General features: G+C 38.7%; 1 protein-coding gene across 1 annotated transcript in view; it reads right to left on the reverse strand.

Moving 5' to 3' along the window:
- NRAP (nebulin related anchoring protein) overlaps positions 1 to 6,541 on the reverse strand; it is a 53,502-nt gene extending 46,961 nt beyond the window's left edge. The window contains exons 1-6 of the mRNA XM_072871197.1: positions 6,470 to 6,541; positions 6,113 to 6,207; positions 5,325 to 5,412; positions 2,090 to 2,194; positions 1,439 to 1,543; positions 669 to 776 (exon numbers count right to left, since the gene is read on the reverse strand). Coding sequence (XP_072727298.1) covers positions 669 to 776; positions 1,439 to 1,543; positions 2,090 to 2,194; positions 5,325 to 5,412; positions 6,113 to 6,207; positions 6,470 to 6,541 — 573 coding nt within the window. The remainder of the gene's footprint in view (positions 1 to 668; positions 777 to 1,438; positions 1,544 to 2,089; positions 2,195 to 5,324; positions 5,413 to 6,112; positions 6,208 to 6,469) is intronic.
- Positions 6,542 to 12,427: the final 5,886 nt, after the last annotated feature.

Consider the following 12,427-nt stretch of genomic DNA (forward strand, 5'->3'; position numbering starts at 1 on the left):
TTCAAATTATACTACATTTACGTGAGTCATACATTTGATTAAAATATTATGAGAATAGTCAGTAATGGCCCAAAACACTAAGATCATACTGCAATGACAATGTAGGCAGTGTTTACAGAAAACAATGCAATACTTTAAAATCATTTCTACAGGATTTATTTTTACTTGATCTTTTTCAGTTTAATTGTTATTTTTATAAATAAGCAATCTTCTGTGTATATATTTAAAGTATCTTGTATATGAATTAAATTCAATATTACAGTATTTTTATTCAATATTATAATTTTTAACTTCAAATTATAAAGAAAGCAAAAATCATCAGATGTAAATAAATAGATTAATAAAGCCATAAAGTGAAAATAAAGGTAATGAATTAAATAAACATTTTAGAGTGGTTCACAATCTCTTTCAGGTTGTGATAAATTACAGCAAAAGTTGCTACATCTTTCAGGAAATATCTATATTGCCATTTATACTATATGATTGTCTTTCCAAGCCAAGTAATTTTTTAACCCTGTTTCCTGGATCATGTTAAAGTTTTCTCACTTTGTAGAATTAACACTCCAACAAATATTCATCATAGAACCTAAGGTCTAAAGTGAATGGCCTAAACCCAGAATTCTCCAAATTCAGAAGTTTAACATACAATTAAAAAAACTGCAACTTACATTACTGCTTAGTTGGGTGGCTCTCTTAGCAACCTGATAACCTGGAGTGATCATAGCGGGAAAGCTGCCTTTGCCTCTCCGTGGCTCATATTCTTCTGTATATTGAAACTAGAAAATGAACATTTTTTGTTTTGTTTTTACAGAAGAACCCACTGTAGTTTAAGGTGATTCCTCTTTTAATGCCTGCTTCCTAAAGGTATGTATCATTTTATTTAAAAGCAAATTAATTAAAGAACTTATACCTTATAAGTTTGTTAGGTAGAAACATTTCCTACATACAACAGAAAACATTCCCCATTCATATTCATTATCTAATTAATTGCCTATGTTGATTGAGTCACTAACCCATTGTATAGGCATAGACAACCGGTCAAAATTCAGAAGTTATTTTCTTCAGTCATGGAAATACAATGAAAGGTCTACTCTATGGAAAATAAGACACATTTTCCTTCATGAGTTCTGCTCTACTGAGGGAAACACCACTGCCTGCTAGATCAGAATATAATCAAGGTCACCTCAGATATCATTGGTCAGTAGTTGAAGTGCTTCTCAATTACATAAATATATAAATGTATGATTTCCAGGATGGGTAACAGCATTGTTATGTGACTCTAATCACTTATATGGTTAAATATTGTTATTGACAGAAGTAAACATGTCAGTCTCTCCTTTGGTAACATCTTACCAAAGGTTGGCTTTGATGCACTGGTAAGTCTTCAGAATACGATAGCCCATGAAAATAAAGCTGTTCCAAACATCAGCCCACTTACATCACTCAGAGTCTTCTGTGCCTGTGTTATCCTGACCATGTCAGGATCTGGAATGGTTCCTGAATACCACGATTTTCCCTCCTCATAAGCAGCATAGTAAGCATTCTACAAAATAAAAATTAAATAACTACCAATCTTCACCCGTGTTTTAATACACAAACAGTTGATCTGACAGAAAAAAAAGAAAACACACAATGCTGTGGAAGTGAAATTTACTCTCTGCAGATGTACAGCACAAGGCCTGCCTCCACATACCTTCAGAATACCAGGGCAGAGCTTGTATAACAAGAACAGGTAGCAAGGTGTCAGGATCTAAGATCCTGGAGTGAGGCTCAAATAATTCCCCTTGGGAATGAGACCACTTGTTGTGAAGCTTCAGTGTCAGCAGAAAGAAGACATGGTGAGTATGGCCGCACATGCAGCAGTCCAAACAGCTAACTGTATAGATACACTCTTCTATCCTCATCTTCTGATTCTTGCACCCTAAGATATAATCAAGCTATGCTGCCTTGAAAAGTTTAGCTAAATGAGAAGCAATGGCTTTTTTAGCATTGAAATGCTGTGAAGAAAACCCTAACAATCAGAACTGCCAATGCTGATCCTTGGTCTTCTGCAGGCTAGTGGCTTGGAGACTTGAGGGATATTGCTTACCTGGGTGGCCAGTTGTTGGGCTTTATAGGCAGCTTCAATTTCTCTGGACCTTACATCCCATTGAAAGACTGATTTGAATTGTTCACCCTCTCCTCGATATTTTATCTAAAAAAAATTGACTTGGTATTAATAGTTTGTTAGTACACACCCCCCTCTTAGGAGAAGAACAAGTAGGGAGACAAACAAGGTGAACACAGTCTCTTAGTCCACAGTGATATGGAGTCTGCATGAACTGCAGCAACAAAAGGAGATGAATGCAAGACAAAACAACAAAAACAGTACAATTCCCACCATAACAAATCTACTTCAGTGCCTGCTAGTTTTGGCTGCATCTTAAACCAGTCTAAAGGAAGGCTACTTCCAAAAACACCTCCAGCCCTACTAGGTGACCCTTCTTATCTCTCACACACTGACACCATCAGACAGGCTGCTGTTGGGGAAATTGTATCAGGGAATTGGTGTATAGGCTTTTGCTGTGGTTAGCTTTCAGCTACGTCAGCTCCTTCATCTGCCTCACTGCAAAAATCATCAATACCAACACAAGAGAAGCAGAGGAACAATGTAACTGCACAGAACTAATTCTCTGGGTGGCAGCATCAACACGACCCAGTTTAAGATGATTTACTCTAGTCATAATGTTTACCTGTGTTTGTGCATTAGATCTCCAATTGCAACAGACCAGCCTATTTTTCAGTGCCAACTAGTAATTTCACACTGAAGACAAATTTATATATGATATGAATGCAGAAACCAAGGGACTGACAAGCACACCTGATCCACCAAATCTCCACAGCCCACAAGAAAATACCAACCTCCTTCTGAGAACCTGCAAAACTCTCCATCTTTTCCTCCTCCCTCTTTAGACCAACACCACTTACAACCTGCTTATGTACAAAAAGGCCACATAGCCTGCAGCTCTATGTCATGCAAAGACTACATAAGTACTTTCTCCATGCCACCCATTCTTGGAAAAGGAGTCTCCATGAAAGAGAAGATTGGGTTAGACCTAAGGTCAAAACTCTACTCTCTAATCCACACCCAGATTCTACCTAAGATTTTTTTGCTGTTATTGTAGCTGCACATCTGTAAAGGAGCAGCATATTAGACCTGAAATCTGGCATGAAGTTGTGAAAGAATAATTTGGTCTTTAGGTAATTATTTTTGGGGAAGTAGTCTATGAGGATTGAAATCCCCAAGAATTTTTAAGCAGAACACATAAATGCAGCCTTAGATGAAAGAACTGTTACCTGGTGGGTAATATTTTACTCTTCTATTTCCCTGCACAGTGGCCATGAAGTATCATGACTGCGTAAACATAAATGACTACTATACTTAGCCTTGAGTCATCATTTTCCTACTGTTAATTTTATCATGACAGCACACAGAAATACAACTGAAATCACAGCTCTGTTATACAGCTCACTCTACAGATGCAAAAAATAACAGTCCCTGTCCTGAAAAGTGCAAAATCTAAACTGGCTGGACAGAAAATCACTGAGCATGTGTACCATTATCCCCATTTTATAAATTAAGTACAGAGATACAGAGAGAGGAATTATTTGTCTGTTCACATAGAAATTCTGTGTAATGGGAGATGAATTTTTATCTCTGCATTTGAGTCGGTGTCTCAACATAAGACTTATGTTGAGAACATTATATTAGGATTGAAGAAACATGTTACATTTTTTGCATAAGAAATAATCTTGCCTAAAAAACCCCAACAAACTACAGTAGCAATCGAAACCTTTTCTCAAGTTAGCATTATTTTATACATTTATCAATGAAAAAGTTTTCCTACACTCAAATTTTCTACAGAAGTACTCCCTTTAAGTAAGTACTGCAGAATCAGCTTCTTTACTACCCTTAGCAATTTTCTCTCTGGAGCAGAACCTCATTATGTGATTGAAAAGGACAGAAGGTGCTTTAGGTGTAAAAAAACAAGGGAAAGTGATCTTTGAGCTATAATTTGTCTGGTGTGTATATTCACATGCACTGGAAGTATCAGAGTCTCATATCACTGCCTAAAAACAGAAATAGAACCTGCAGTAATCCCAAACTCATTCCTGACCACATCTGTCATACACAGTTTAAAGTAAGTGTGATAGTCACTGCTGAAATAGTTAGTGCCTATGATATTGCAAATCCTGATGCATAAGAATACTGTACAAGAATGATAAAGAAAAGATACGGCATCTGACAAAGGCTATTAAATGTACATCAACTTTGTACAGCTAATATAGAACATCAGAATGAAAGTAGTACGCTATAATATAAGAAATGCAACTTCCTTCTTTTATTTTAGTGATGGTTAATCACATTGAAACACATTGGTCTTCTTACTAAATACAGTCATGCAATGAATAGTAGTATTTTAGAGTATCAAAAGACATGCCATTCAATAAAATAGTATTACACATAGAAGTGAGATAGCTATCAATTATTGGCTGTTTCTGTGTTTCTCATTTCATGAAACTCTTAGAAATGCAAGTTTGAAACAAATGTATCTGGAGAAAAACAATGCAAGGCAGGTAAGAATGGCATTTGAAAAGAAAGAAGACTTTGAGCACCCCTAGAGGTTTGCGGGGGCACAGCAGCCTTTTAGAAGATAGATGCAGTTAAAAGGGCATGGAAAGCTAGTCCATCCTTAAGGTCTTAGCAAAACATTTTCAGCAAAACCATGCAAAGCTCCCTGGACTTCGTGTTTTCTCACAAAAGGGAAATATCATCTCAGGTTTGCCAGAAATACTTGACAAAGCATCTATGAGAACTTTTGCCTACGTCCTACCGAGATAGAATTTATTTTTTATTTCGTGCCCTTTAGTATCAGTTTCAGAAGATATCATAAAGCAAGTAGGTCATTCTTGTTTCAAATGGCTGTGTAAACCCTCCTGATTTAGTTACTAAGTTTACATAGCTCTGGGCAGTATCTCCTGCAGTTTATGCGAACAATGCTTCCATGTAGATTATCAGATATGGCAGGTGAGAAACTGCTATTCATTTTTCTTTCTGAAAGTAGAAGCAAATTCAGATTTAACCTTTCTTTCTTATGAGTGAATGCATTTTAAAAATTATGATTCAAACCAGGGCTGAGATCTTACTGCTCTAAAAGAACACAGGAGGCTAAGTAAAGAATACGTATCGACATTATGTAAAGAATACATTTCTAAAACAAGACACGAATATGATATCAAAATGTAAAACAAAGCTAAATACATTTGGCCCTCAAGCTTCTTACCTCACTTACCACTTCCGACAGTTTTTTTGCATTTATATTTATTGGTGTCTCAAATACGCTTGTGAACGCATTGTTTTTTGGATTATGTCTAAAAAAGGAAAGTGTAAAAGGATATTAGGAATGCACCGGACAGCCCACCAGAAAGGTTCTTTCTGAGCACTCGAAAACACAATACCAGCCTCCACACCTCTATACATAACTTTTCCCCCACTCATACACAGATCTCAGATTACATTCAAGTTATTATTGTATGGAGTAGGTGCCTAGAGCAAAATTAATTTTAATGATCGTCATATCAATGCTGTGTTTCTAATAACAAAAGAGAATAATAGAATAAAAAACAACTGTCATCTCTCCTTTTTCTGCTGACAAATTTGACAGGAATTGATCATTATAAAATAAAAACTTCCTAGAACAAACCAACTCCAAAATCTGCATTTTATACATTTTCCTGATGATTAGCTCAACCTTGTTAACTCTTAACCGCTGATTTGGAAAGCACTGAATTTTATGGTTGGGTTTATTTTCTTCCCACAATACTGAAATGGAACCCAGTTCAGTATCTTTTAACACGCTGGACAAATGAGAAGCTTTATATACAGTAACAAGATTTTTCCCATCATTTCTGATTCACGTAAATCCAAAGATATGCACGAAGGCACTAACAATACATAATTTCACATCACACATGGGACCAGGCTGAGTCCAAATGGTGATCTTCTATTACATTAAAATGACTTGTCATTTTAAACCTTTGCTTTAAAAAAAAGAAAAGGAAACACACTTACGCTTGACAGTAAGGCTTCTTCTCATGGCTAACAAAGTTGTTTACTGTTAACATCATCTTGCATACTTCGCAGTGAAAACAGGCTTTATGCCATGTCTGGAAATACCACAAAAAAGAAACCAAACACACATGATTTGTATTTCATTATTATTGTCTTGAGTTTTAAATCTCAGTATAGATCCTTAACATTAATTTCATGAATTTGAAGAATTCTTCTTCAAATATATGCCTATTATTAACTCATTTCAGTTCTGAACCCAGTTATGAGTAATTTTTGGAACCGAGAGATTTGCACTGTGTTAAAAGTGCCAATCTATACATTTATTATAGTACAAAATAATAAAGAAAGACAACTGACCTGATCTATACAGTTAATCTTCTCAGCAGGGTAAACCCCATAGCCACATCTAGCACACGGCTGCACATTCATCTTGAAATCCACAGAGTGAAAAATATATAGGTTTATACAAAAGGTTCAAAGAGTATGAAAGTGACTTTTTGGCCTGTGCAAAGCACACTCTAGACACTCCAGTCAAGGCCTTTTGCTGTGGTCTATGGCTCCCATTAAAGCTCCGAATTGAAGTCTGTTGCTCCGTTTGCTGACCTTCTGTTTCAAAGTCAGCTGCAGGCTGGCTTTTAAAGCTGCCAGTTAGTAAGAGTGGTTATTTTGGCAACTGTGTCAGTGCGTAAGGGAGGGTAGCAATACCTTTCTCTAAATAGAAGAATGAACTCACAGTAAACGAATCATGTCCATGTGAACGTTAGAGTCTGATCATTTAGTATTTCAGTTTTGCTGTAAAGCCAGTTGTCATAAGCCCAGGATGAAAAGTATATACAGCAGCAGCAGCAATTTATCATAGTCTCTCCTCACCCTGATATACAGCAAGTGACCTCATGGAGGACTACTCTGTGTTTAGGAACAGCCTCACATTAGAAGGAGGTACCACCGGAGACACAGGCCAGAGGTGGGTTTGAAGCTTCCTGGCCCTCTGTTGGACCTAGAAGAGGTACACCGCCATTTTCCCAGCCAAGTCATTATTTTTTTCCCTTGGTGCCAGCTCAGTTTCACCTTGTATGTTATGGGCAGCAAAGCAGAACACACTCATTTCTCATGTCTTTTCTGTTTCATCAACCTATCACTCCATCTCCAGGTGTAGGAGGGCACATAGTGAAATGGGCAGAGCCTTTTATCTCAAAGAGTTCTAAACATGATGGGTACAAATCCAAACATCTATCCTCTACAGAAGAAACTTCAGAAAGGAACCATTTACTTTTGAATAGAATCAACAAAGCAGCTATTTAACACTGTTCACAAAGCATAGGCTGGCATAGATCAGAATATAAAAATTCCTTAGCCAAATAACGATAAGAAATTATTATGCCTGATATTAGGTTTCAAGCAAGTTATTAGGGTTGTGAAGTCTGCCCTGAACAAAAGAAGCTATTAAATTCTACCAGCTACAAATGGTCAGGATTTGAGATTTACATCTCATCTAATCATAATACCTCCAGCTGCAGGGCTCCATAACCCTGGGACACAGCTAAGGGTTATCTCAATTCAAGTAAAAGTCTACTTAGTCATCCATGCATCTGCACCACTTTGCATGCCTGCAGCAGTCTGGGATATTGCTAAGCTCTTTCTTTTTCTGTAAATTACAAACAATTCAATCAAAATCATTTCTGGCTAAACCTTCTGGGTATGCGTAGAGAGCCTCCTATTCATCTCTCTATGGAGATACGCAGTTCTGCTTAACTTATTATTACTACTTTTACTGAATGCTGACAATGTACTGGCACAAGGTACTTTCAGCAACTGGTGTGCTGAAAATAGAGTCTCTAATCTGAAGAAATATGGGTATGCCACAAAGTCCTGAAAACACTTGAGGCCTTTCAAAGTAAGTCATTAAGATCAGTATATAAACAGATGTATTTTCATTTAAAAAAAAAATGTTCACAGAACATAACTTCTTGTATGAAAATAACTGCTGAGTTATCTCATGTTATTCCTTTTGGGTTCAGAAGCGATTTTACGTTGACCAAGTTACATCACAATACTTACCATGCTCACACCTGTGAACCAAAATAATTTGGAATTCTTCCAGTTCCCTTCTCACACAGCTTTTCATCTTGTCCCAGATTGCCATTCTGTTTATGCAAGTGACCTCTATTAGGGTCACCGTCGCCAGGCTGTCCCCTCCTTATTTAGCACTGGGCACACTACCAGCTGCTGCCTCTTTGTGTCCATCTACTCCAAGAGTCACCATATTGTATATTTTCTAGATAGTCCTAGTTGTCTTCATACTATCTGAATCCATGCTAGAGCCTTTGTCTCACACTTTGCCAAGAAAAAAGATTCATGAACTGCTCCTGTCCCAGCACAGACAAAATATTGCTTAAGGCCCTCCTGAAATGAGTTCTGAGAAGTGCTGAAAGCAGGACATCCCTGAATCACACAAAAACATAAAGACTTGGCAACTACAGAACAAATCATTCATCCAGGAGTCACCTGAATACGATGATCTGGACAGGACTCCAGCCTGGAGCATCAGTGTATACAGCCCATATGCACTGTGCACCCAGAGAGCATACTAGAGGTCCCTGAGAAGAATGAGACCATGTGTTCCTTCCAAGAGGCCTGTCAGACAGCTAGAAGCCCTTTATTTCACAGATAAAACTTCCTTCATTTCAAGATATACAAAGCCTGTTTTTACCTTTTCACAGCAACACATCTTGGTTGGAAGTCAGCAAACCCATTTTTCAAGTTCTCCTGCTTCTCCCAAGTTACAGCATGTTCAAGAAGAGAAGCGTGGTAAGCCACAATGCCCTGTACAGCTACTGTCTTTCCCAGCCACGTTACTTCCCTCACATCCATTGCGCGCCAGTACTGCTGGAGTCTATTGAAGATTTCCCCATTTCTGAGCACCTCAAAACTGTCCTGTTGCATGGTTTGTTCTTCACCTCTCTGGATTAAAACTGAGTGGCTAACAGACAAGAGAGTTTATTGAAAAACAAGCATTGTATGGTCTCATTACAAAGTATGCACTGCATTGTGATCATGCAAGGAATTAAATCACAAAACCAGTGCAAGTTTGTTATCTTGACAAATCTTAGCAAGACATTTTCTCTTCAGTTAAAAGCTCATTGTGCCTTTTTTCCTCCTTTAGTAAGACCTCATAAAGGCTCTTTGATATCAATGAAAATCTTAAAAGGCTTTACTTAACAGTAGAACCTTAATCAATGTGGTTTAAAAGTACTGTAGTTACGTGTAAAGTACAAGGAGTCAGTACCTTGAAAGTGCAAATTAGTAGGAAGAAACATTGTTACCTGTCCAACCTCCTTAAATTCATTGAATTAACTGCATAGAAAACTTGGAGCATGTCTGCATCCTGAATCTGAATCTAAAAAGCACACATTAGTTATACAAAGTAACCTCCTAACAGACATTCAAGTCAGGGCCGCCTTCTCTGTCGCTCCACAATAGTGGCTATGCCCTTCCAGACACATGAATAGCGGGAAGGCAGACACCACAAATTATGGCAACGCTATCTTCCCTCTGTTTGCAAAAAAAAAGGTGCTGTTTCACCACTCAGACTGGGGGTGTTATCCACTGTTAAAAGCTGCCTGCAAAATTTCAAACACTAGCCCAGCCTCATCACAACCTTCTCTGAACCACATGGTTAACTAGTTAACCAGCTTAGGGCCTTTTTTCTCACATAGCCTCTCCATGCTAATCAAATTTAGCATAGTAGCAAATCTAGCTTGCAAAAACATCGAAAGAAAGCTGGAAAAGATTTATCAGCTCCAGGATCTCCCAAGACTTACATAAAAACCTCTAAGGGAATGCCTTCCAAACTTGTACAGTAGCTTTTTACGTTTTTGCTGTTTTGGAAACCACCCAACAACTGTTTACATTTCATGACTAAAAAGATCTGTGCTTACACTTTCTCTTTGTTGCCAGTGTTGGGAAAACTTGAGAGTGTGGGGATTTTGCAAATGCTTCTAATAGAGTAAGAGAAAGCAAGAGAGGGAGTAGAGAGAAATGGAAAAAAGAACCAACAGGCCAAGAAGGCATCATTGTGACACAGCAGAGAAAGAACTGGTGAGGATGTGCTACAATTTAAGCTGAAAGCTTGAAGAAATGTGTGCAAAGCATGCACAGCCCAGCCCATGTGCATACAATGAGACCTCCTGTGTCCAAATATTCCCATCTATCATGTATCGTAACCTAAAAATGACCCAAGTTTAAAACTCGTAAAACATGGCATGTGCAACAGATCATCCCTGCCTGATTACAGAGAAATCCCACCTAAACACATACACCAAGCTGACTGAGATGCATTGTTCTACCGAAGTTCATAAAGCTGTGGTGTGCCAAATCACACCACACAGACTCCATATTCCCTGCAGTGTATCAAAACCTTCCATCCTTTCTTGCAAAATATATAAAATCCTAACAACTGTCATTTAGGGTGGAACACCTTGCAAGTTGCTCAAATCCTCCATCCTGAAAGTATCCCCACACCTGCCTCCCAGGTCTCAGCAAAGCCCCATCCTTGTTTTCACATATGTTGTGCAGAACACAGCACACAGTTATTATTCCAGACAGGTACTATTTAGTTGCCTCAAGCCTTCTAGTTTGTACCTGCCATCTACCTTTCAATTTCCCAAAGGCATGCTCCATTGTCATCCTGCAGCTGCTTAGGTGGTAGTTAAACACTTATTTTCTACAATGCAAATATCCAGTCAAAGGCTTCATTGTTAATGTTTTTAGGGAGTAGAGTGAGTCTCCAGGGATAAGAAAAGGAATGCTGATGCTATAGGTATCACACTGCTGGCTCTTCCTCCTGCCCAGTAATGCACACGGCCAGCTGTGCAATATTATATATGAGAAATTTTTTCCTTCTGGACCCTTCCCCAGGTAGAAATCACTCCATGCCCTGAAGCAAGATACTTCCTTCTAATTCCATCTTTTTAATTTCTCCCTTATTCATTACTGAAAACAAGCGAGACTTTCTGAAAAATCTAGCACCTTATATTGCATTAAAACTGGTTAATCTAACATGTAGTTAAGAAAGGTATTGCAGCACACTGAGGAATCAACCTTTCTCTTTGTGAATGCCAGCAACTGACATGAAAAGAAAATAGAAATAGGGGTTTCATCAACAGTTTGAGTCAGAAATTCCCCATACACAAATATAGTAGTTATCTCTTGAAAACTGGGAAGCATGATCAGATACAATACCACTTTTTCAATAGCAATACAATTGCTATTGTATTGCTACAATACAACTTTTAGAAAAAAGCCATTTCTAGGTCTGCTAATTCGGCTGTGGGGACCCGATGGCAATGGATAAACTCTTTCATCAAGATATAGAAAATCACAGCTGGCAAATAGCTTCTGGATTTGCTAGGTAACCCCCATACACACCATCAGGAAAGCCCATTTGCATGTCCTGAAGTTCAGGTGCCACTGCCAGTCATTGCTGGTGATGGCACAGTCTCCCTCACCTCCTCTCCACGCATTTACTTGAAGATCTATACATTTCCAGTATCTCTGTTGTCCATAATGATCCATTATGGATTTGGAAGTGGTACTGGCTTTTTGAAAAGAAGCAGCTAACATATGGCATGAGAGGAACCATAGGATTCTGTTAGTTTGATTTTCAGGAGAAAACTTTGGCTGCGTATCCAACCAGGAGCTACAGGCGTAATCCCACAAAGCAGGGACCGGCCCCAGCAGCAGCATGCAGACACACGGCAAGAGCCACCGTGCCGTTCAGATGCTCTTCCATCACATGGAAGCAGTGACCTGTCGTGAAGCAAAAGGTTGTTTGCTACCATGCCTGTGTTTTGTGCCAATTATGAGGCAGTTACACTGAAAAAAGTCGCTTTGATGTAAATCTCTTCAGGTAGTGAATGTTAAACACCACACACTGCTGGGTAGGTGTATGATTTTGCAGGATTGGAGCCTGCATCCAGGAGTAATTAGCAAGACTGTGCCAATCTTCAGTCCATGTACTGGACTGCTGGGCCTGATGCAACGGCGACACAGTAGGATATCGTAATTAGCAGAGATGCAACACACTGAATAATTGGAAAGATAAGGAAATGCCACTGAAGCTTATATAAGGGAAAAAATTTCCTTAGATCTAGACAACCTCGTGTCACCATGAAACTTAAGGCTCTTCTTTCGCAGGGGTGTGACAGAGCACAGCTATTAAAGAGTGGTAATTTCCTTTTTGCTGTGATGAAGCCGTCATTACCAGGGCGGGCGGGCCCCTAGCTGCCCCCAACCCCAGACAACCCCGCACCCGCC

This window comes from Ciconia boyciana, chromosome 8, assembly GCF_034638445.1.
Source record: "Ciconia boyciana chromosome 8, ASM3463844v1, whole genome shotgun sequence".
Classification (NCBI taxonomy): Eukaryota; Metazoa; Chordata; class Aves; order Ciconiiformes; family Ciconiidae; genus Ciconia; species Ciconia boyciana.